General features: G+C 36.7%; 1 protein-coding gene across 1 annotated transcript; it reads right to left on the reverse strand.

Annotated features, from left to right (window-relative positions):
• Nucleotides 1-1,380: 1,380 nt before the first annotated feature.
• On the reverse strand, nt 1,381-25,939 carry LYRM7 (LYR motif containing 7). Its single transcript, XM_081135093.1, has 5 exons — nt 25,760-25,939; nt 19,022-19,094; nt 17,085-17,155; nt 13,338-13,419; nt 1,381-3,058 (listed from the first exon to the last, which is right to left on the reverse strand). Exons 1-5 carry the CDS (start codon nt 25,775-25,777, stop codon nt 2,988-2,990), a joined length of 315 nt encoding a protein of 104 aa, XP_080991219.1. The 5' UTR covers nt 25,778-25,939; the 3' UTR covers nt 1,381-2,987.
• Between the last annotated feature and the right edge of the window lie 336 nt (nt 25,940-26,275).

Raw genomic sequence — 26,275 nt, forward strand, 5'->3', positions numbered from 1 at the left:
GGGGTCTGTACAAGAGAGAATGGGGAAAGAAGTGGAGGCCTCCTAGAACAAAAAAGAGCAGATAAATGGTGCTGAAGACTGAGGGCAGGAGGGGTTTCAAGAAAGTTGTTTTTTTAAAATGGAAAATATTTCAGAATGTTGAATGCTGTTGACAACAATCTAAACAATCTAGTAGAGAGAGGGGAAAAATATTTGGCAGAGAAGAGGAATATTATAGGAACAAAGTCCTTGACTAGCTAAGAGGGTTAGATTAATCCCAACATACAGTTGACCCCTGAATGCAGGGGTAAGGGATGCCAAAACCCTGTGCATCAGTCAAAAATACATGTATAATGTCTGACTCCTCTAACACTTAAGTTGTCCCTTGGTATATGCAGGGGATTGGTTCTAGGAATTCCCCCAAACAGTACCAAAATCCAAGAATGCTTTAGTTCCCTATATAAAATGGTAGAGATCAATGCATACAGTCAGCCCTCCGTATCCACAAATTCCTGACTATGAATCAAAAATTCTACAAGTATTTACTGAAAAAAGAATCATGTATAAGCGGAACTGTGCAGTTCACACTTGTGCTGTTCAAGGGTCAACTATATAGTGACATGGGATATGATCAAAATTGCTTTATATGTAATCAGGAAAAGAATGGGCTATTGGATAAATGATGCTGAAGCCACTTGCTTTGACATAAAAAAATGATGGAGCCTGGCCGGGTGTGGCTCAGCGGTTGATCGTCGACCTAGGATCCAGGAGATCAGGGTTCGATTCCTGGTCAGGGCACATGCTGAAGCTGCCGGCTCCATCTCCAGTCCGGGGCGTGCAGGAGGCAGGCGATCAATGACTCTCTCATCATTGATATTTCTATCTCTCTCTCTCTCCCTTTCCTTTCCTTTCTCTGAAATCAATAAAGATACATTTAAAAAAAAAAAAAGACTTAAAAAAAATAAAATAAAAAAATAAAAATAAAAAAACTGATGGAGATTCCTCTCTCATATCATAAACAAAAATAAATTCTAGATGGTGTAAAGGCTGGACGATAAAGCGCAAAGCTTCAACATTCGGAGGGAAACGTCTTAGAATATCTTTATGACTTTGGAGTAGAAAAGAATTTTTAAAAAAATCTTTAAAAAAAAAAAATATATATCCTTATTGATTTCAGAGAGAGAAAGGGAGAGGGAGAGAGAGAGATAGAAACATCAATGACGAGAGTCATTGATTGGCTGCCTCCTACACGCCTCTGACTGGGGATAGAGACGGCAACCCGGGCATGTGCCCTCACCAGGAATTGAACCGAGATCTCCTGGATCCTAGGTCGATGCTCAACTACTGAGCCATGCCTGGCCGGGTGAAAAGAATTTCTTAAAAAGATACAAAAGCAAAATTAATAAAGAAAAAGTTTTTTTAAATGGATACACTAAAATAAATTCCCATACTACAGGTTTATCATAAATAAAGTTAAAAGACGAGTCACATATTGGAAGAAGACATTTGCATCACAGATAACCAATACAGGATTAGTATCCAGAATACATATATATTTAATTTTTATGTAGGTATAATTTCCATATACATAATAAGAAATATACATGGGAGGTGAAAAGTTATGTAGCAATCTTTTGACATGTATAATCCGTTTCACAGACTACTAACTAAATCTGGTTTAGTAATAAGTGTGGCACATCTAAATAATTTTGATAATGTTTTGATCTCCTAAAATTATTTTTAAGTATAAATTTTATATCCAGTATGGATATAGTAATATGTTTTGACAACAAAGCATTGAGAATCTTGCAAAAATTAAAAACCTTATGTAATCACTGAATGGGAGAATTGATCAGTGAATGGGAGAAAACATACTGTTCACTGAGAAAAACAGAATGGTAAAGATAATCATAAAAGAGAAATAAGAATAATATTAAATACAATTTTATAGTTCCCACCATTAGATGGTAGAATGCTAAACTGTTTTATAATACTGCCAATCTCTTTAGGAATGGGACATGTGGAAGAAAAGCTATTTAAGTTTTATTAATTAAAATCAGGAGCATGCAGACATATATTACATTTTCACAGTAAAGTCTAGCTGTAGTCTAATTACAGCTAATTCTACCAAGACTACGTTATGTAGTTTGACTAAGGGCCACTATTTCTTTAAAAAATTAGGATTTCTTTATTCCACAGTGATCCTAGGTGATTTTGATATTTTAGCATCTATCTTCAGAGGACTGATTTAAAAATGTCTTTATAGGAACACAGAGATACTCTCTATCTCTAAAAAGAAATTCTTATTTGTTAGCTACAGAAACCATTTCATTGCCTTAAGAAACAAAGGCCACCTTCTGTGGAAAGCTGGCACACGCTGTGATTTTTTAAAAAATTTTAATTGATTTTATAGAGAGAGAAACATCAATTTGTTGTTCCACTTATATATGCATTCATTGGTTGATTTTTGTATGTGCCCTGACCAGGGATTGAACCTGCAACCTTGGCGTATCGGGATGATGCTCTAACCAACTAAGTACCCGGCCAGGGCCATACACTGTGATGTTTTGACCAATTTAATGTGTTTGGGACTAAACATCAATTTAATCTAATAATCTTAATCTAATAGTTTCGTTTCACATGGGAGGAAAAACCACCAACTTGTCAAAACACTGCATTCTCAAATAGTTATGGTAAGACTGAAATACTTACCAAAGTATTTCAAAGAGAAATAAATACATTTCCCTAAGCATTTATTTCACTTTGTAAAGTTTGATTTTCAATGAAAATGAAATGTCTTATCTAATAGTTCTTTAGAAATATTTAGCTATGGCCTACAGTTTTGAGCAATGTCCAATTAATATGAAACTTAATTATAAAACTATACTTTGATTCACTAATTTTTAACATGCCAGTTCGGAGAAAATTATCTGCATTTCCAGGACTTTTGTTGCAGTTATATATTAAAAAATTTTTAATTACAAAGACTTGATTGTATCCTAGAAACTTCAGTGCTTCTGAGTTGGTGCATCACAATATGGCACATTTTCTATAAGAAGGTCTTTCCTAGGGACCAATTCTGAAAGAAAAACAAAAAGGGAATAATTAACATTATGAAAATTAAAATTAAATGCAAATACACTCATTCCCCTTAAAATTTATAGCAATAAAATATGGACTTTTAAATATGGCAAATTTTCCAGGGATATTTTATTTCAGTTAACCCCTAAGGTGGAGTCCTTGATTTTAAATGGAGACAGTAGGATTCTAATTTCAGATTACTATAAAAACATGTATGACCAATTTAACCCTTTGTCATTTATTAAATATAACTGATTAAATAACTGAACAGAATTCAGCTAAAGCACATTATCACCCATCTGATTACAGATTACTGATAATTAAAACCACCAACTGGAAAATGTTTTTATACTACTTACTTATTATATAAAAAGTAGGACTACTTTCTTAATCTAAAGATTCCAAATTTTATAGAACAGTGGTTCTCAACTGGGAGTGTTTTGGGTAGTCACACCAACTGAAGAATGCTACTGGAATGTAGTGGGCAGGAGCCAGGGATGTGCTGGACAGTCTGTTATAGCAAAGAACTATGCTGGTCAAAATGCCATTAGTGCCCCATTGAGAAACATAGTTAAACAATAACAACATTAAGTGTTGATTTCTATGCAAGACCATGCTAGAGTCAACTGAGGTTAAGCTCTTAATATAAAATTTTGAGGAGATACATGATTTCTCTGTTTTTAACTCCAGAAAAGCTGAAATCAGGTGAATTGTCAAGTTCAAAAAATGCTCATGCCACATTCTATGAAAGAACTTGCCTATACTCTTAAAAAACATCATGGTCAAGAAAGATAAAGAAACACTGAAGAGCTGCTCCAGATTAAGAAAGATTAAAAAAACATAATGACTAAGTGCCACTTGTGTGATCCTCAACTGGATAGTAGACTAGAGGGAAATTTTCTTTCCTACTGCTATAAAGTACAGTTAAGACAAATAGAAAAATCTGAACAACAGTACTACATCAATGTTAAGATCCTGCTTTTGATAATTATATGGTGGTTACAAAAGAAAATGTCCTTATAAATTCAGGAAATACACACTGAAGTATTTTTGAGAAACACACCTTAAAGTATTTCTCCAAATCTAAACCCAAGTGGGCTATCATAATTTTTAAAAATGCTCATTTGGGGGAAAAGAGGCATTATCCTCAAGAAAGTTTAGGGGGGGAAAACAAGGAAGGATGATAAAGCAAATGTGGTAAAATGTTAGCCTTTGAGGAATCAGGGTAAAGGGAATTCCCATATCCTTCAACTTTTCTTGCATCTTTTCTGTAAATTTGAATCATTTCAAAAAAATTTTTTTAAAAATATATCACTAAAACAAATTCAGTTTAGAAGGAAAATGGAAATTCTCACTTAATAAAAAAAAAATAACCCATCTGACTAAAAATAATGCTCTTATTAGGCAGATGGCAAATCTGGTTTACTGAAATAAAAACCTTTGTTTATATCTCACCTACTTTGCCAAACCTTTGGAAGTTTCCCCAGATTATAGTTTAGGTTTTAACTGACTAACAAAGGCAGTACATTATTCCACTCATCAAACATAATGTGTGCCTGTTTTATGCTGGACATTACATCAAGAAATGAAGCTATGGAGGTGAATGTAATAGTCTCTTCAGTAGAACATGGTGACTATAATTCATAATTCTGTGCTGCACATTAAAAGATGGTAAGACAATTGGTTGTAAAAGTCTTTATCATAAGAAAAAAGCTGTAACTACATTTTTTCATAATATACACAAATATTGAATCAGTATATTGTACACCTGAAACTAATATAATATTACATGTCAACTTCAACTCAAAAAAAAAAGTCTATTCAGCTTCAAAGAGTTCACAATCTAGGGAAAAGACAGAAATTAACCAAAAGTCCAACAAACGATAGTTTAAATGAGTAAGAGATTTAATTTTCTCATGTATCAAGAAATACAGATTAAGTTAGTCCTGGGCTACCTAAGGACCCACACACTCTTTTCTTCTTGTTCTGCTACCCTTCATGTGTGATTTTTTTTCTTGATTGTTGCTGCCCCATCACAAGTGGGTTCCAGGAAGGAAGAGAGAAGGAAGAAGGGCAAAAGGAGAGTGATAGCTTGGCCTATGCCCTTTCAACATCTATTAGATGATGCCTTCTTGGAAGCAACATCTAATAGCTGCTTACAATGACCAGAATGGTGTCACATGGTCTGAGAAATAACTTTTTTCTTTTGTTTAGCACAATACAGCCCGAACACAATTTTTCAGTTAGTAAGAAAGAATGAGAGGAGATTGAAAGATGGCAGCAGAGTAGGTGGACCTCTCTACCAGCTCCTTCCAGAATCGAACTGTAATTAAAACTAAATTGGGGAATATTCACCCTGAGTTACCAGCTGAAGACTGGTTGAAGAGTAGATTTTAATTTTATTTATTTTTTAATATGTCTTTATTGATTTCAGAGAGAGGAAGGGAAAGGGGGAGAGAGAGATAGAAACATCGATGATTAGAGTCATTGATCAGCTGCTGCCTGCAGGCCCCCTACTGGCGATCCAGTCCCCAAACGGGCATGTGCCCTGATGGGGAATCGAGCCTCAGTCTCCTATGAGAGATCAATCTCCTGGATCATAGGTCGATGCTCAACAGCCAAGCTATGCCAGCTGGGCTGAAGAGGAGACTTTTAAACAAGGAAGGGCAGAAACCACCGTGAGACTGGTAGAAGGGGTGGGGATGCGGGGATGCCAGAGGCCGTGGCCCAGCACCCAGGAGTTGGTGGGCCAAGGGTGAAGAGGGATCCCCCAGAGAGGAGAGAGGCCTGGACCACAGGCAGGACTCCCCAGACTGGACAGCCAGAGCTGGAAATAGTGGCACATGCAGCAACGAGAGGCAGGGCTTCTATCGCAGCAATGAGAGGCAGGGCTTCTATCAGCCAGAGAGCTGAGCCTCCCAGAGACAAAGCCATTTTTTTAAAGGGCTGGCGCATAGGATTTACCTTCCCAGACGCTCACCCTAGGTTTCAGCGGTGGGAGCGCGGTGGGAGCTGGAGTTGCCCGGGACGGGGTGGAAGGAGTTGGGGATAGTTTCAGGGAGGGTGGCTGCCAGAATACCTGTGCTGAGTCACCACCATGCCATATCACAACAGTCATTTTTCCTAAGAGGCACAAGCCCTTCCCAACAATAGAAGCCTGAGGAAAGGCAAATACCCCGCTTCAGGATACAGCTCGCCCTACCCTAAGGAATCCTGCTCACCTCACCCTCTGGAATCCTGCGTGCCCTACCCTGCATCTTAACCCCTGCTGAAGAGGCAGCAGTCTGAGGAGGCAGCAGTCTCAGGGAGCATCAGTGGCTTGCTTTGGGGAAGGGACATTCTCCCACATTCCTAGGGACCTGGCTGGCACTTCCCTCTCATGGGAGAGCTGACAGAAACTCCTGGCTTCCCAAAGACCCCACTGGCTGAGGGGCTCCACCTGGCCAAGGACAGGGAAATAGTCTAGGGACACACCTACCATATTCCCCGAAGTCTGAAAGTTTGCTGACGGGCCTTAGGCCCTGTACTGCTAAAAACCTTGCCTAGGAGCACAGGGTGGCCTTGCCTGTGGGGGCTGCCAAACACAGAGGAGGCAGCTGTGGATCACTTGAAGTTTGGAACAAGGCATCAAGAGCAAAATTTGGACAGCTTCTGACATGGACTAGCACAAAAGTACCTCCTGGGAGGCCAGAAATCAACATACAAAAACAGCATCAGACATAAAGAGCAGGATCCAAAGGGAAATCCTAGCAGGCACTAAAATTTGCCAAGATGAACTTCACTTGTTTGTTTTGTGTTTTTCCCCCATGATTTTCTTTATTTTTTCTTTTTTATTGCTTTGGTCTTATTATTGTTATTATTTTTCTCTTTTCCCTCTTGTTTCTTTCATATCTCTTATTTGCCTCTTTTCTTCTTACTCTATTTTTCTTTTCTTATTTTGCTTTATATCTTTCTTTCTCTTCTTTTTACCTTCTCATAATTTTTTCTTAGTTACTTTTTTACCGTTTTCCTTTTCCTACTCTCTTTTTTCTCAGACAAGAAAAAGCTAAAGGAGTTCTTTACCACCAAACCAGTATTACAAGAAATGTTAAAGGGTCTTCTTTAAAAAGAAGAAGAAAAAAAGATAAAAAATAGGAACAATAAAATGACAAATAAGTACTTATCTATCAACAATTAAATCTACAAACAAAATGAACAAGCAGAACAGAAACAGATTCATAGATACAGAGAACTTTTTGTTGGCTGCCAGATGGGAGGGGGATTGGGAATGGGTGGGTGAAAAAGGTGAAGGGATCAAGAAGTACAAATTGTTTGTTTCGGAATAGTCACGGGGATGTAAAGTACAGCATAGGGAATAAAGGCAATATTCTAATAACTAGTTGTGGTGCTGGATGGGTGTAGGATTTATTGGGATGATCACATATTAAGTTATGTAATGTCTGGTCACTGGGGTGTACAAAAAAACTTATTGTGATAATCATTTTGCCACCTATACATATATAAAAACATTATGCTACACACCTAAAATTAATGCAATGTTATATGTAAATTTTATTTATTTATTTATTTTTATTTTTTATTTTTTTAAAGTACTGGTTTATTTATTTTTTTAAATATATCTTTATTGATTTCAGAGAGAAGAAAGGAGAAGGAGAGAGAGAGAAACATCAATGATGAGAGAGTCATTGATCGAGCCCACAGCCCGGGCATGTCCCCTGACCGGGAATCAAACTCCGATCGCCTGGATCCTAGGTCGATGCTCAACTGCTGAGCCACACCTGGCCGGGCTACATGTAAATTTAAAAAAAATCTATCGATGGCATGGTTTATAATAGTGTGACAACCAAAGAAGCATCTAGGATATAAATAATTTATAAGACATTAAAATACTTAACTTTGCCATTAGAGAAAACATCTTTAAACATATCAAACACACAAATATATATAAGTTCAAATTAGAAATCTTAAACACAAAATTGTTTTCTTCTAAGAGCCTGTTCCTGACCCACCAAGTTTTGGATTTGGAGCTCTGCTATGTCCCTCCACAACACTGCCTCTCTTATTATGGCACCAAAAGGACTGTGACTGAACACTTAATTGTCTCTCTTATTAAGTTCCATAAGGACAGGAACCAGATCAGTCTTGTCCATTGTCCTATTCTCACTGCCTAGCACAATAGGAATTCAATAAATGTTTGTTGAAACATACTAACTTTCCTTAGAACACAAACCTTAAGAGAGTTTTAGGCAAAGAATATAAAAACCAAAGAACATAAATTTAAAATTAAAAAGCTGTGGCACATTTATACCATGGAGTACTATGCGGCTATGAAGAGAAAGGACCTTTTGGCTTTTGGCATGGCATGGAGGGAACTAGAGAGTATTATGCTAAGTGAAATAAGCCAGTCAGAGAAGGACAAGTACCACATGATCTCACTTATATGTGGAATATAATAAACAAAATAAAATGATGAACAAAGTGGATCCAATAACATAGAAGCTTAGAACAAACTGAGGGATCTCAGAGGGAAGGCGGGGAGGGGGGTAGGTGGGGAAAAATTAATCAGGGAACTGGTACGTTTGTGGGCGTGGCCCATGGACAGGGACATTGGTATGGGGAGGGCCTGGGAGTGGGATGGATGTGGGGTGGAGGAGATCAGTGGGGTTAAAAGGGGGGCATCTGTAATGGTCTCAACAATAAAGAAACATTAAAAAAAAAAAAATCCGAAGGAATAGTTTCTTAGAGCTTTTATTTTTTTAATGTATCACACATGTATAGAAGCACATCCCTATTTTGTTTGTCTTACATATATGCCAGAGAGAAAGTTAAAAAATATAGATAATGCTATTCAAAAATTAAATGCTATTAATGTATAGCACCCGGAAGTCCTGAGTTTTCCTGATACCATCTTTATTCATAAGCTTGGTTACTGTCTATAGGATATATGTTTGATAAAGGCCAACACTGAAACTAGCTGACCAATGTCCATATTAGAAAAAGGGCTCTAAATACCATATGATTAGATGTGGAATCTAATGAACAAAATAAACTAACAAACAAAATAGAAAACGTCTCATACATACAGAGAACATACTGACAGCTGTCGGAGGGGAGGGGGGAGGGGGGCTGGGTGAAAAAGGTGAAGGGGTTAAGCAAAAAACAAAATAAAAAAACCTCAGACATAGACAACAGTATGGTGATTAGCAGAGGGAAAGGGGGATGAGAACTGAAGTGGGAGGGGGTAAAGGAGGGATAAATGGTAATAGAAGGAAACTTGACTTGGGGTGGTGGACATACAATACAATACGCAGATGATGTACTATAGAATTGTACTCCTGATACCTATATAATTTTATTAACCAATGTCACCCAATAAATTCAGTAAAAAAAAGAAAAAGGGCTTTGACAAATGTCAATAATCAATGAAAAATCAAGTATAGAACAATGAGTTAATTTCAATATTTTTCTAGGTAATAGTTATTATTTTTCTATAGAAAACTTAAAAAGGTTAGGCTGCACCGATGATGAGAATGATATGAATAAAAAGTTATTATTAATCCAAATTCATGCCCCTGATATCATACTCCCAAAATACAAAAAAGTAGGGACTATTTGGGAAAATAATACTTTCCTCAATATTTTTATTTTTTATCCTCACCCAAGGATAAGTTTTTCCATTGCTTTTCAGAGAGAGTGGGAGGGGGAGAAAGAGAAATTGAAACATCAATGTGAGAGACACATTGACTGGTTGCCTCCCGCATGTGCCCCGACCAGGGCCGGGGATCAAGCCTGCACCCTAGGTACGTGCGCTTGGCCAGAATCAAACCTGGGATCCTTCAGCTGCAGGCCGACACTCTAACCACTGAGCCAAACCGGCTAGGGCTTTCCCCAATATTTTAAAAATACTTTAAAAATAAGAAGTTTTCCCCAAATGATCAAATTATTATGTCTCTAATAAAGAATGCTGATATTATCTATAAGGATAATGAAAGAAAAAATTTTTAAAGAAAAAATAAGAAATTACTTATAATAAATAGTTCTTGCTGGGAGTCAATATTTAATTTCCACTGTAAATATTATTTGGAAGAGAAGAAAAAGAGAGATGGATTCAGAATTCAGGCAGAAAAGGTGATTGCTCTTGCAGATGGAATTTCACTTTCAATTATTCTTCAAGTTGGGACATTATGTGGTATTTTTTAGAAGCACATAATCATAATTCTCTATTTTGTAGACAAGAAGCAGAATTTAAATTCCTTTCACTTCTATATGCCAGTATGGACACTGCTAAAGTATGTGTAGGAATTATGCTTAAAGTAACTTTTAAAATAAGAGATTAAAGGATCAAATTTGTTATATCTTGGACCTGTAGGCATAAATTAGGCAAAAGAGACCCATTTATATCTTAATAGAAAGAACAAGACCATTATTAAGGCAATATGCCATTATAAACAAATAATCATGAAAGAGTCAATATTTTCAATCCTGTGGGAATATTAAATTATATAGAAAACCAAAAGATAAAAAGAAATTTAAACCAATACTGTCCTATCTAAAACCAGACATTTGAAATATAGGATTAACTATGTTTACTGCCCTTAGAAATATAATTCAGATCTAATCATTTCTGATAAATCCTCATGAACTAAAAATAACTTTAAAAGCCCTACAGGACTTATATCACTAGCTATCATGTAGTAAATCAAGACATTATGGTACAAACTAATTGAAGAGATGATAAAGTCCAGAAACAGAAGCACATACATGCATAGTTATTAGATTTTATGACAAAGGTGACCCTGCAGTGTAGTAGGGAAAGAACGGTGTTTTCAATAAATGCTGGATCATCTGACTATTCACATGAAAAAAATAAACTTTGACCCCTATCTCAAACCACATACAAAAATCAATTCTAGTAGATATAAACAACCAAATGGAAAGATCAAACAATAAAGCTTTTGGAAGAAAGCATAGGAAAATCTCTTCATGACCTTCTTTAATACTGCTTAACCAGGACTCAAAAGTACAGCAGGTCCTGAAATAATGTCCTTTTGTTCAACCTCATTTCAACGTAACATTGATGAGGTGCCTTAGAAACTTAACTCTTGTTTATATCAATTAGCCTACAGAAAAACTGGTTTCACTATATGTCTCTTCACTTAAAGTTGCAGAACCTACTGGTGCTGTTGAGGACTTACTATACTAACCATAAAAGAAAAAATTGATAAACTGGACTACATTAAAATTAAGAACTCATCAAAAGGTATTACCAAAATGAGAAAGCAAGCCGCAAAATAGATTCTTGTCATACATATATCCAACAAAGAATGTGTATTCAGAACACATAAAGAATTCTTTCAAATCAATAGCAAAAAGGCAGATAATTGCTAAGAAAATGGGCAAAAGACTTACACTGTCATCTCATAAAACAACTGGCCATTAAACTGAAAAGTTGCTAAAACTTCATTAGTTACCAGAGAAATGAAAATTAAAATCACAATATAACACCATTACACAATTACCAGAAAGATTAATTTAAAGAGACATACAGTACCAAATGTTGGGGGATATAAAGCAACTGGAGCTCTCAGATACCACCACTGGAAGTGTAAATTAGTCTAACCACTTTGGAAAACTGGTTAGCAGTATCTACTTAAAGCTAAATAAACATACAATTCCTTTGACCTGGAAAATTCACTGCTAGATATCCACTACCCAGGAAATGCATTATATTTGTATTTGTGTATATACATATACATGTACATGTGCATACATATATTTTTTTAAACCAAAAGGCACATAGTAGGATGTTCACAGAATCATTATTTATTATAGTTCAAAATTAGGAACAACCCAAATGAATAGCAGAATGAATAAACTACGGTATATTCAAACAATATTCACAGAAATGTTGCTATACACAACAATATAAATTATTCTCATAAATATAATGTTGAGAGAAAGAAGCCAGACAAAATAGTAATCCTGTATGATGCCATCTATATAACGTTAAAACACTTTAAGTTAAAAATGGATAGTGTTAAAAGTCAGGACAGTCCTGACCTGTGTGGCTCAATTGGTTGAGTCCTGTCCCATGCACTAGAAGGTTGTTGGTTCAATTCCTGGTCACGGCACATGCCCAGGTTGTGGGTTCCATCCCCAGCAGGGGGGTGTGCAGGAGGCAGTCGATCAATGACTCATCACTGATGTTTCTCTCTCTCTCTCTCCCGCTCCCTTCCTCTCTCTGAAATCAATAAAGATATATATATTTTTTTAAAAGTCAGGACAGTGGTCATGCTTGTGGGGAGGTGGTGACTGGGAAGGGCCATAAGGTCATGAGGGGACTTCTGGGATACTGGTACAAAGTATTATACAGCTTGAGGCAGATGTTGGTTACACGAATATTTCACTTTGTGAAATTCACTGGGCTATACAGTTATAAACTGGGCACTTTTCTGTTTGCATGTTATTCTTTAAAGAAAAAAAGTCTTTCAGAAACTGCTAATGTCATCTTTTTTGTTGTTATTGTTGTCCCCAAAGAAACTTTAGGGAATAAAAACAACGCATAATGTAAAATGAGATTTTGCTGAAGCCCCTCCAGGAGTCTGGAGGTATAATGAAGGATCCTCTATTTTTATTCCCTATAATCCCAATTTTTTTGAATTAAAGTAACTCTAATCATAGAATAAAAGGTAAAGAAACAGACTTAGCCTCAGTGATAAATGATACTAGAAATATTAAAAACTCCAAGTAAATATGATAAAAATAGCCATCCTGTCTTTGTAACTGTAGCTTTGTAATATAACCAGTAGTTAAGATTTAAAAAAAAAATTAAAAGAGAAAAAGATCCGGTTAACATAGTTTCAAATTCAGCATTTTAAATTTCATTTAATTTTTAATCCTCATCGGAGGACATTTTTTTCCATTGCTTTTCAGAGAGTAGGAGAGAGAGAGAGAGACGTATCAATGTGAGAGAGACACACTGATTGGCTGCCTCCCACATGAGCCCCTGACCAGGGCTGGGGATGGAGCCTGCAACCGTGTTCTTGGCAAGAATCGAATCTGGGACCCTTCAGCCCCTTCACTCTAACTACTGAGCCAAACCAAACAGGGCCATAATTCAGCAATTTTAAATGGTAGATTTACAAATGTATACAATATATACCACGCTGTCTGTCAAAAATCAAGCTGTTTTAATAACCATTATTAAAAGCACTGTAATTGCTCAATATTTTAAAACACATTGCAATCAGAAAAGATTTTTCTTTCATTTTACTTACTCAGTGTATTGTGGTCTGTGTGAATACCTTGTATAACAGATGTTCTGAGTAACAATTCCACATCGGAACCTATTTTTATTAGCTGTTAAGAAAAGCAAACACAGAATAAATCCTTCAGGCGTTTTTTCAATGGTTCATATGAATGAAAAATTTTGAAAATTATGGGTTTACTACAATTTCTTTTTATGTAATTATATTGCCTTTAACTTTTTGTAATCATTCCAAGTGTACAGAAAGCTCAGACAGGCGTATACTTTTAACTTTTATCCATCCATTCCATATTTTTTTCCAAAACAGATTTAGAGTATTGTTTTGTTGAATATATGTTACAATCTTTTTAAAATACACAGTTTTTTTGGGGGGTGGTGGTGAATCTTTCTTTTATAGAGTTGGATGTTCTGAACACTAGAAAGAGTGTTGGATTAGGAGTCAGATTACTTGGATTCCAACTCTGGCTCTGTCATTAAGTGTATCGCCTTGGGTTAATAACCTACTCTGAGTTTCAGACCTCATCATTTACAAAATAAAGACCTGGACTAGGACAGCAATTCTCAATGTGTGGACCCCTTGAGGCACCCTGAGACCCTTTCAGGGAACCACGACATCAAATTTATTTTCATAATATGAGAGCCTTCTGCACTGTTTGTGAGAACTAGAGCTTTCTCTATGACATACCATTTGTACTTGAATAAACCACTAACCGACAAGCAAACAATGATTAATCAGACTTAGGTATTTGGTACACTTTTTCTTGAAAATGAGTGAAGTGAGGAGGGAAGTTAACAGGGGTCAGAGGATATAGCCTTTTGGGTCATGGAATAGGAGTCATGGGGGTTGTGAGCTGAGGAGGGATAGAATATGCCTTTTTTTAAAAAAAACGTTCACTCTGCCTTTAAAAGTATTGAGAATAGGCTTCAGTTAGGGCAAAATAAGGGAGGTCCAGTAGAAGGCTGTTGGAACAATTCAGTGAGAAACGACAATGACTTAAACCAGGAGATAATGATAGGAAGGGATGAGAAGTGCTCAAATTCTAGATATATTTTGAAGGTTAAGCAAATATGATTTGCTACCAGATTAAATGTAAATTTGACAGAAGAAAAGCAGTCAAAACAGCACCTAAGATTTTGATCTGAGCATCAAAAGGAGGAAGTGCCAGGACGGGCGTGGCTCAGTGGTTGAGCGTCAGCCTAGGACCCAGGAGATGGCGGTTTGATTCTCATCAGGGCACATGCCCGGGTTGTGGGCTCAATCCCCAGTCGGGGGTGTGCAGGAGGCAGCAGCCGATTAATGACTCTCTCGTCATTGATGTTTCTATTTCGCTCTCTCCCTCTCCCTTCCTCTCTCTGAAATCAATAAAGATATATTAAAAAAAAAAAAAAAAAAAAGGAGGGAGCTGCCATTAACTAACATGGAGAAGCCTAGGGGAGACCAAAGCCTCACATCCTGACAGACCTGAGAAGGGGCTAGAGAAAGGGGGGAAAAAAGGGTCACCTCACCCACTGGAGGTGAATAAACTGAGTCCTAGGTCTAAGGCTGGGAACAAGGTTAGATGAGGAACAGGGATTAGGGGAGACCAGAGGGAATGAGCAGGAGGTGGTATGTATGAATTATGAATAAAATTAAATTGAATATATCATTTCCACTGATCTAATAGCGACAGAGTTCTACACTGTGACTAACCTTTAAGGAAATTTATCACTTGTTGATATATATTATCAAAGAATATTCATAATTTTTTGAAAAGGCTATTACATACTCCTATACCTTTCCAACTATTTTTTTAAAAAATATATCTTTATTGATTTCAGAGAGAGGAAAGGAGAGGGAGAGAGAGAGAGATAGAGAAATATCAATGATGAGAGAGTCATTGATCAGATGCCTCCTGCACGCCCTTGACTGGGGATCGAGCCCGAAACCCACGCATGTGCCCTGACCAGGAATCGAACCCTGATCACCTGGATCCTAGGTTGACGCTCAACCGCTGAGCCACACCTGGCCGGGCTCTAACTATTTATTTGTGTGAGGCTGAATTTTCTTCATATACTTCAACATAAAAAAACATTGAATGAGGAAGCAGATAGAATATAGCTGACTTCTATTAAGCCAGACATGAAAGAGATCTGAAAAAATGTAAAGCATGCCACTCTTCTCACTAAATTATTTTGAAAATAGTTATTTTTCCATAAACAATGTATTTGTTAACATGCAATGGGCTTATTGTTTTTAAGTAATTTATTCAATGTATATATATTTAAATTTCATAGTTTAAAATTCTAATACTGTATGGTAAATATTGATAGGTATAACACATAAAGAGCACTTGTTAGGGTCCTCAATTTTTAATAAGGTAAAGGGGTCTAGAGACCAAAAAGTTTGAGAACTGCTACTCTGGAGAATGCTTAAATTTCCTTTTGATGCCAAGACTAATGAACCCTTTAATATATGATAATGTAATAATCCAAAAGCTACTAAATGTTTAATATATGAAGTTATAGAAAGTAAAAAAATACTTGTCTATTTGTACATAACAAATATATAATTTCTAGGTTGCTTAATGTTAAATTAGAATTCTAAAAGTAAAATGAATTTGGGAGATTGTAGTTCATTTTCTCAGTTTAGTTGATACAGATAATTTAAAATTTAAAAAATTTTAAACCATGATTTCAAAATTTAAAAATTGCCAAATTGTTATTAGTCTACTGAAGAGCAAATGGTACAAACTTCTATGTATACCTTTTAACTTCAATTCAAGCCATGACTTAATTCTAATGTCATCTTAACTTCTACATGAATAAAAATTACATAGTTCCTGTGTGTCCTTTCATATGCTTAAGGGAAATCTTCTCCTTTTTTCTTTATATTATAGGAATAGAAATAATTAAGCTATCTCATTTTGTCTCATTAGCTTATTATATTTACTATTTCAAAAATATACATCAAAACATAAATGCATTTTTGTCAAAAAATTTTTTAATGTTTGGAAATTCTATTAAACACAGAAGAATTTCTCTAATTTGTACTTTCCTTTTTATCAAACCAGTTCTTGGAATCATAACTACCCCTGCAAACAGTTTTCCATTTTTCATTTTCTTCCTATGGGTCCTTTCGCTGTATTTATACAAGGTTAAAAACAGGAATACTTAGGAAGCACAAGACTGAGACAGTATTTATACGCAGCATGATTTTATACAGGAAACAAATCATTGTGCATTTTTTCAATGAATATGTATTGGGAGGACTAGGAAGCTCACAGACTAATTTCAGTAGACTGTCTTCAACTAAAACAAGTGACTAAATGCAAATATAGAAAGCAAACCAAGAGTGTTCATAAACTGTGGCTGGTTAACTTCCACCACCAAGATAGGAATTTAAAAAAACTGTCTAGTTGAGCTAAATAAGTAGATGATACCTCTGTAGTTCTGAGTTAACACAGCACTCATTCTTTTCAGTTTCAGTCACTTGCCTTAAGTGAAGATAGCATTTCTACGGGTGTCTGGGTTGATTCAGCTGCTCTTGTTTTGACCATGGCTACCATGCATGTTCTTTTCATCAGGCACCTTGCTGTCTATGGGTGTAGGCAGATGACAGGAGGAGGTGAGCCAGACTAAACAAGTGAAGGTTATCTGTAGTTGCTTTAACTATCAGGGTTTTTATTTCACATAACCTCTCTATTTTCATCATTTCCTCTAGTTGCTAAGAAAATTTACAAGAGTTTTATTGTAAAATTGGAAAACTCAATTACTGTACCTCTTCTACTTTCTTAGGAGAAGCTTCATTTTTATTGCTTTTAAATTCTTCATTTATCTTTATTCTGGCTGCTACAAAAAGAAAAATACATACAGTTATTTGCTTTTCTAATTTATGACTCCTGTTCCAATAACTTACATGTTATTCATTATGAATGACTACTTCTCTAGTAGAGGAAATAGTTTTGCCCTATGTAAAACAAAATATAAAAATAAGAAATTTATTAAAGAAGTCTCTTGGAGAGCTTTTGACAGGCTGGCAAGTTTGTAATTAAACCTAATATAAACCTTCAGCACTCTAATACTTTTGTTTCCTGCTTTTTAGTTCCAATTTCACTTGTGTACCTCTAGCTATTAGATTCTAACACATCCAATGTAATGCTTTATTCCTATAAATCTAAAAATTTAAATTGAAATGTTTTTAAGGTGGCAAAACTCAGTACATACAAACACATTAAACCACACACACAAACTAATTAAAATAAAGATATAGCAGCTTTGAATGCCTTCTCTGACATGTAAAGTAAGTGATAAATAAAACTTTTGTTCACATATGCCACTGACACTTTGGCATCATTATAGCAGCATAATTCAGTTTAATTTGACAAACTGCCTTATTGTATGTATTACTGTGAGCATTTAATGTAATGATCCATGTAAAGTGATAGTAAATACGCAATGTTACCTGCTCTTATAATTATTTTACTTAAAAACATTTAAAGCAACAAAAACATGCTATTTTGATGGAGAACAGTCATAAAACCTTCCATCTATCTTCATAATTTCAACATATAAGGCGGGCTTTGGAGCCAGACTGCTTAGGCTGAATCCTAGCTCTACCTCTTACTAAGTATAATGTGCGGGAAATCCTTTCACATTTTGTTAGTTTCTTATCTGAATAGAAATTGTACAGTAAAACCTCGATATAAGAGAATAATTCGGGCGAGTGGCAGTGTCTGTTAAAGCTGAAAGTCTGTTATATAATAAAGTAGGTTTTCCGAATGTGTATGTTAAAAAATTGACAAATTAGTTTACCTGTCTTACATAGACACGTTTGTGTAATTAAGTATGCATGAAAAGCTTAATTTCACAGAAAAGTTTTCTATATGTATTACTGTAATTTTAAATTTATACTGAATAGGTCTAGTAAATGTGTGCATTCATCAGTCACTGAGAGTTAACAAATGCACACACTGGGGCATGGCTTAGTACATGTTGGAACACAGGCTCGCAGGTGTTAAAACTGCTGCAGAAACTGTCACGCCATGTGACAACAGAACCAATTATCCCCACCACAGGGTGTGATCACGTGACAAGAGGTGACTCTTGGATTTAAGTATGTAGTCTATAGTTATAGATATGTAATATTTATTTATGTCGGCAAAATCACTACAGTGTTTTTTCAAACATATGGCCTATTCGTTAAAATCTGCTAAAAACAACAGTGTATTACTTTTGGTGAATTACAAAAACTTGCATTCCTGGGGACAGTGGGGACACTTTACCTAGATTAAAGAGGTTTAGAAATGAATGAGGATTGGGACTGAACATGACCAATACAGAACCTAAGCTTTAGAGCTCTGACTTCCAGGTAAGATAGAAATCACTTAAAACCGTGAAATACTGAATTTGGGATTGCTTGGGGATAGATTATCTTTCACAGCTGCTATCACTTCTAGAATGACACAGGTATTAACAATATGGTAGTATCTGGTCCTAGAGTATGTGAAAATTTGATTATAGAATAGAGAAATTTTATTTTCTTTAAGTATATTCTCCTCAAAAAAGTGTAATCTAAACTAATCTTTATAACACATAACATTAGGGAAGAGGTAATGAAGGTCATTCCCTAAGCTGAGTCTTGACTATACAAAGTCTCTTGGCTATATTAGCCATATGAAGAATGCACTTGCTCCAAAGGAAAAACAATCAACTTACCTTCTAATGCCCTGGTATCATTTTTAAAAACTTGTTGTCTGGTCCTGTGCAATGTTTTAAAGAGCTGTAAAACCTATAAAAAAATCAGAACTCAGACCTCAAAAGAAAAAAGTCACATTTTACATAATAAAATTATTTAAATAGTATTTCTTTTGTTTGTTTCATAGACTATTTTTCAAAGTAGCTGATGAAAACTAGAGTTTGCCAAAATACCTTTACATTGATTATTTTTAAATTTAAAAAAACCTTTATTTACAAAAATAATACATAGTTCTTTGAAAAAAAAACAATACAAGCATAGTTAAAAAATTAATAATTCCCCTGCCAAAACCAGTCTGCCAAGGTAAACAACTTTACCAGTCTGGTATGAATTGTTATCATTTTTCTTAAGATACTGAGGCCTTCATCTGTTCTTAAAGTGAGACACACATATACACAAACTCATGAACTTATGTCTTAAGAGAGCCCAGAAGGAAGATGTTTTAAGTAATTTAAGCAAGTTCAATTGTGATTTCTCAAAAGATAAGTAGAATGCTGAGACTTCTGAATATTCTAAGACTGTGGTAAAAAATGGAGAGAAAAGAGCCTGGCACTTTGGTAGGAGACAAATTGTGAAGAGGCTTTAGTGATATGTTAAGGCCACCTCATACTTCTCAAGTCCAAAAAGGTACTCAGTGTTATTCTCCCAATACTACTTTTTCTCCTGTTTTCTCAATTTTAGTTATGGAAGACACAGAATTTCTCAAGCCAGAAATCTTAAGATCATCTTTAAATCTACCTTACTCTTCATGTGGAAACTTTAGGATGTCTAATCTTTTGTATATTCATTATATCCCCAAACTATTTAAGTTCAGATCCTCCCCATCCACTTCTTAGACCATTTACAAAGATTTGTCACTCTGCCATCCTTCTCTCCTTTCCTCCAGTCCACTCACCAGGAAATATCATCTAACATTTACTGAGTATATCCTGTGTGCTAGGCACTGTTTTAAGTATTTTATATATTTTAGAAAACCTATAACTTCAAAGTTAGACACCAAAAACATAACAGGAAAAAAGGAGCAGAAAACATAAAAACAAAAAAAAAACCAAACAACTACAATTAACTCTTAAGTTACTGCAAACATGGAATAAGAACAAAAAAAAGTCAAATTTAAAAAGGAATGTTCTGCCCGGCCAGGCATGGCTCAGAGGTTGAGCATCAACCTAGGATCCAGAAGATCACTGTTCGATTCCCCATTGGGGCATATGCCTGGGTTGCAGACTCGATTTCCAGTTGGAAGCGTGCAGGAGACAGCTAATCAATGACAACTGTCTCGTCAATGATGTTTCTCTCTCTCCCTCTCCCTTCCTCTCTCTGAAATCAACAGATATATAAAATGAAATAAAATAAAAAATAAAAAGGAATGTTTTGGCCCTGGCCAGGTGGCTCAGTTGGTTGGAGTGTTGTCCTGTACACCAGAAGGTTGCAGGTTCTATTCCCAGTTGGGGCGCATGCAGGAGGCAGTCGATTGATATTTATTTCTCACATCGATGTTTTTCTTTTTCTCTCTCCCTTCCTCTCTCTAAAACAATCAGTAAACATATCCTTGGGTGAGGATTAAAAAAAAAAAAAAGGAACATTCAGAAATTCCCCAAAGCTCTTGGTTATCAAATAAGTGAGAGAAAAATTGCCCAGAAAGTAGAATAAAAATTGAGGAGAGAAAAGATAAGAAAATTAGGGGAGTGGTCTAGATGGCTTCAACAAGAGAAAACAGACATTAAAAGGGAGAATAAATTAAGAAAATTTCACCAAGTAAGGTGCATGAGTTACTAGGTTGAAAGGGCTCCGCCAAGTGCCCAACACAAAACCCATACGACAGCTCACGATGTAAGTTCAGCACAATGCTAATAAAAAGACAAACATGAGAGAAAAAACAGTTCACATACAAAGGGTAGATAATCAGAATTGCACCTGACTTCTCACATCACTGTGAAAAGACAACAGCATATTAACTTCAAATTTTGGAAAAAAAAAAAAAAAAAGTCCAGCTTAGAACACCAAACAAAGCCAAATAATCACCTATGTACAAGGGCAAACAGATATTTTCAGAAATGTAAAGCCTCTTATATGCCATTCACCTTTCCTTGGAACACTATATGTGTTCCACCAAAACAAGGGATGAATCACAAAAGAAAAAAGCTTGGGGATCAGAAAGACAAGTGATCTAACACAGGAGAGGCAGAGATGATGGTAAAGGACAAATATAGGTAGCATTTATGCAATCAGCTGAGAAAGCAACTAGCCTGGACTATAAAAAAAGGCAGAACCACTCTAGAAAAAAATGTTACCAGGGAAAAAATAAAACTGGTAGACTTTAGTTTTGCTCAGAGCTTGGGAATAGATATGTAGGAAACTAAACAGTGATAAAAACAAGGCAGTTAATAATTTCAAAAAACTAAGAATTAAAAATTAAAGGCAATGTGATTATATATTCATATTAGAGAGCTCAGCTGTGGGTAAGTCTTATATAGTCAAATAATATCAGAGACAAAAACTGATTCACCAAAACTTGTATATTGAGAGGAATACGGTGTAAAGGGAAGTTTAGTCCTCAACCTCCATAGTTAAAAGTCAACAAATAATATCTCAAAGAGAAAATAAATACCAGTTTAACATGTTTAGAAACATGGAGGTAAATATCAGAATAGCTAAAATGATTAAAAGCTCTTATCTCTGGGGAGCAGGAATTAGGAGTATCTTGAAGGAAGCAGACATCTACTGGCATTTGTATAACACTATTTCTTTCTTTTTAATTTATCTGTATTTGTCACAACCTTTTAAAAGCAGAATGTGATTTGAGCAGTATATTTCCATTCACAAAACTTGCTCTGAGTTACTTTCAAATGGCTTTACAACATGCCTAGGTCGGCTTATAATTTTACTACTCTAAACAATATTTTTCTTTGGAAAACAAGCTCTATGGATAGTTACTCCCATCAAGTTGGTTCAGCTCAGCATACTAATTTCTAGAGGCCATACATGCAGTTGATAAATATGGGGGCGGAAGGTTTAAAAAGTAGATCCTAGGGGATGAAAGTTGTTTTAATCGTGTCTATCTCAAAACATTTCAGTGACTCCCTGGCAAGTATGGCTTGGGGTTAGAGTGTTGGCCAGTGCATCGAAGGGTCGAAGGCTCAATTCCTGGTCAAAGGCATGCAGCTGAGTTGCAGGTTCAGTGCATGTGGTGGAGGCAACAAGTTGATGTGTCTCCCTCACATCGATGTTTCTCTCTTTCCCTCCCTCTCTCTGAAAAACAATGGAAAAAATATCCTCAAGTGAGGATTAAAAAACAACAAAAAAAATTTCAGTGACAAAAGATTTGGTCTACTAAGGAATCTGCTTGAGAGTTAAACACTTTAGACCACAAAGTTAACAAACATTAGGTTACACATATCTCACAACAAACATAACTCATTCTGTTAAAATAAACCAACATGATGGCTTGCTTTATGTCTGTTAAATGAACATCATATGTAAATGCTAAAATAATCGACAGTGTCTCAGAACTGAATAACTGCAGTGACTTAATGCTCTGAAACAGTGTAGGATTTAATAGTAGGTGGTTTTTAATCCTTGGAATTGTGATTGTGGCCCATGAGAAGGAACTTTCAGTGCTAAAGCTGATCATCATGTGTGTAGCCAGAAGAAAAAAAAAAAAATATATATATATATATATATTTTTTGTAACCACTGTCTTAATGACAAAATAATTGTGGTTAAAAAAAAAAAAAAAAGCCAACATGAAACTAGAAAAAAAAAACTAGCTTTATTTACAACCAACATCTTCAATTTCAGTTTGTCATTAGACTCCTTTTCTTATTTTTCTTTTTCTTCCTTCCCTTTGGCCTCATCATCACTGACTTCTTTATCATATTCCTTCTCCACAAAGAGTAATGGGGTAGCCAATAGATTGAGAGTGTTTTTTCACATATCCTTTATCTTTCTCTCCCCCAAGTACTTGGCCTGGTCTTCTTTCATATGCAGGATGACCTCTGTTCCATGAGTCATGGGTTCACCTGTGTCAGTCCTAACTGTGAATGATCCCCCTGCAGAAGGCTCCCAGGCATACTGCTCAGAACCTGCAACCCAGGTACGTGCCCTTGACCAGGAATTGAACCCATGACTCTTCGGTGCTCGCGCTGACGCTCTAACCACTGAGACACACTGGCCAGGGCTGGCGAACTATTTCTTAATCTTTACACATTTATCACCTTGATAAAAACTAAAAACTTTATTTTAAAGAGAAAGGAAAAGGACACTATCAAAAAAGAGAAAAGACATCCCACAGAATGGGAGAAAATATTTGCAAATCATATATCTGATAAGGGGCTAGTTACCTAGAACATATAAAAAAAATTTTTACAACTCAATAAATTTTTTTAAATAAGCAAAGTATTGGAATAAATGTTTCTCCAAAGAAGACAGACAAATGGCTATTAAGGCCCTAAAAAGATGTTCAACATAATTTGTCATTTGGGAAATACAAATTTAAATCTCAGTGATACTACTTCACTCAACGAGAAGGACTACAATAAAAAAAAAGATAGTCAAAAACAAATGTTGGCAAGGATGTGGAAACATTGGAATTTATACATTCCTGGTGGGAATGTAAAATGGTGCAGCTTCTTTGAAAAAGTTTGGCAGTTGCTCAAAAGTTATACATAGAATTATCATATGACTCAGTAATTCCATGCCTAGGTATATAACCAGGAAAAATGAAAACATGTATTCACACAAAAACTTATACATGAACATCCATAGTAGTATTCATAAGTGTCAAAAAGTAGAAAAAACCCAAATATTCATCAACTCATAAATGGGTAAATAAAATGTGGTATAACCATATTATTATGGTTTGAACTGTGTCTCCAAGGTGTTGAAGTCCTAATCCTTAGTACCTGCAAATGTGACCTTATTTGGAAGTAGGGTCTTTACAGATGTAATCAAGTTGAGGTCATCATTACTGCCTTAGAGCTATCAGGGCTAATTATCACGTGGGAGTTAATAAGCTTTTATTAAAAAACAGAAAGCTCAGTCACAGTTTGTCTTCTCTTCCCCATTTATTTACACTGATTGGACAAATTTAGGCAGTGGATATAGAAAATGTAGTCTTCAGTCAGATCAGTTTGAATCTGACATTGCCACTTACCGTAAACTTGGACAAGTTACTCAGACTTTTTGCCTGTTTTTTTTTTTAAATAATGAGGTAATTTTAATGGTGTACTAGGTTTCACTGTAGTCATTACTTACCTATTCCTTCTAAGTCTGGGTTATATGCCCCTCTTGAGTACATCCCCAGCATTGGACATTTACTACACTGTGCTAATTGCTTCCTGGTTGTGCCTTACTTCCTCAAAGGCTTCTCGGTTACCTCTGTATCCTCCATACTCAGCATAGGTGTCTTCTATACATAATAGGCCTGGCTAAACATGTTTTTGGGATGAATCCTTTCATTTGTACTCAAGTTTTCCAAGCAACTTCCCATTTCAAGGACTTTCCATATGCTTTCTCTTTCAGGAATGGTCTCTTCTCTTCTCCTAGCTAATTTCTAATCAAACTTCAGTTCTCAACCTAACTTAAACTTCTATGAGGTTTTTTTGTGTTTTTTTTAAAATCCCTCCAGACAGGTTAAATCCCAATTATATGCACACAAAACACACTGTATTTTCAACACAAAGCACTTAAAATAATTCTAATTAAGTAATTGTTAAAAATCTCCAACCTGCTGGAATTCTGTATGAAGGAGAAGGTGGTCTGTTTATTGTTGCACCACTATGCCTACACAGCACAGGCTAAATATTGGCTCTCAGGTATTACTAATAGCTACTATGGAGACTCAATAAATTTTTTGAATGAATAACCCTAGTTGTTTCTATTGGTGCTGTGCCATATATTAAACCTTACTAAGAACACCAAGTTCAGTAGTACGTGAGGCATTGCTTGGTGGCTCCCTATTATTGACCATAAGCGCTGCTTTTCCTCACTATATTGTAGCAGGCCCTTTTCCCCTTTCCATGCCTGTGTTTCAGCCAGGGACAGGCACAAGTCTCAACCTGCCATGCTGATACTGAACGTTAGAGATGGCTCGTCGCTGAAACTGTGCACCGGCCAGGAACGTGCATCAGTCTGACGAGAAATGAACCGGAGACCACGTCCTCAGGGATGTGACCCCGCAGGGCCATCGCTTCCCGAGCTCATTCGGAGCACCTGGGTCTCCGTGTTGTGTCGCTGAGTGTTACCTGTGGTGAGTGAATGTGCCGGGACTCCGTTTCCTTGGTTCCTAGACTTCTGTGTGCCTTCCTGTTGTATGACTACACCTTTCACCTCATCGGTTGGAGCGCAGGGCTGCCTCTACCGTCTCGCACACTTCCCAAAGATGGGAAATGGGTCCCTCAGACAAACACTCGGTGGGGAGACGAAAGGCGGGCAGAGCTCAAGTCTCGCATCACTGAACACACTCGGTACCCGGTAGCCTAGGAACTAGGAGCCACCGGTGCCTCCCTTCCTCCTCCGCACCTGCACAACCCCTCGACCACCCTTCGGAGTTGGTCACCCGAATCCTCAGGGGCACCGGCCACATCCTCCGTGAAGTGCCTGAACCCCATGGGGTTACAGGACTCCAAACAACCTTCGTCAGGCCGCGCTCTTAACCCCCTGGTCGGCATCGCACCCAACACCTCCCCTGCCCTTGTCACCTTGGCCGCCTGACTCATGTCTCTCCTCACAGCGGCGCCTAGCTCTCCAGCGGTCGAGTTGCCCAGCCTCTCGGCGACCAATCACGGCCTGGCGTGCGCAGGACAACTTCCGTAACCAAGGTCCTAACGCGCCTCAACCAATCACCACGCAACATCTCTTCGTAGCCCCGCCTCCTAGGGGGAGGGACTGGAGAGTGGAGTTTGCTGAACCGGCGCAGTCTGGTAAAACCGCGAGAAGTCCCCGAGGCCAATTACTGTTGAGAGGAGTGCGGAAATCACCTGGACGCCATGTTAGTCAGGGGCAGAGTCACTTCCGGTTTTGTCTGCTGCCACCCTCTGGTGGCGGGGAGTGGATTGACATTTGATAGATGGCTTCGGTACCAACATACCACACCGTCCATTGCCTCCTGTTTCCGGGTTGAGCTTATTTATTAAAGAATCCTTTAACGTTTTCCAGTTGCGACTGGAAAAGTCTTCTTGCAAAGGTGCATAAATAAGAGCCAAGCCATAACAACT

This window comes from Miniopterus schreibersii (assembly GCF_964146895.1).
Source record: "Miniopterus schreibersii genome assembly, chromosome: 4".
Classification (NCBI taxonomy): domain Eukaryota; kingdom Metazoa; phylum Chordata; class Mammalia; order Chiroptera; family Miniopteridae; genus Miniopterus; species Miniopterus schreibersii.

What these genes read in the sequence shown, in the direction of transcription:
- LYRM7 (XM_081135093.1), bottom strand. An exon ending in TGATACCAGGGCATTAGAAG is followed by an intron (nt 17,156 to 19,021) that starts GTAAGTTGATTG and finishes TTCTTTTTGTAG; the next exon opens with CAGCCAGAATAAAGATAAAT. An exon ending in CTCCTAAGAAAGTAGAAGAG is followed by an intron (nt 13,420 to 17,084) that starts GTACAGTAATTG and finishes TTTTCTTAACAG; the next exon opens with CTAATAAAAATAGGTTCCGA.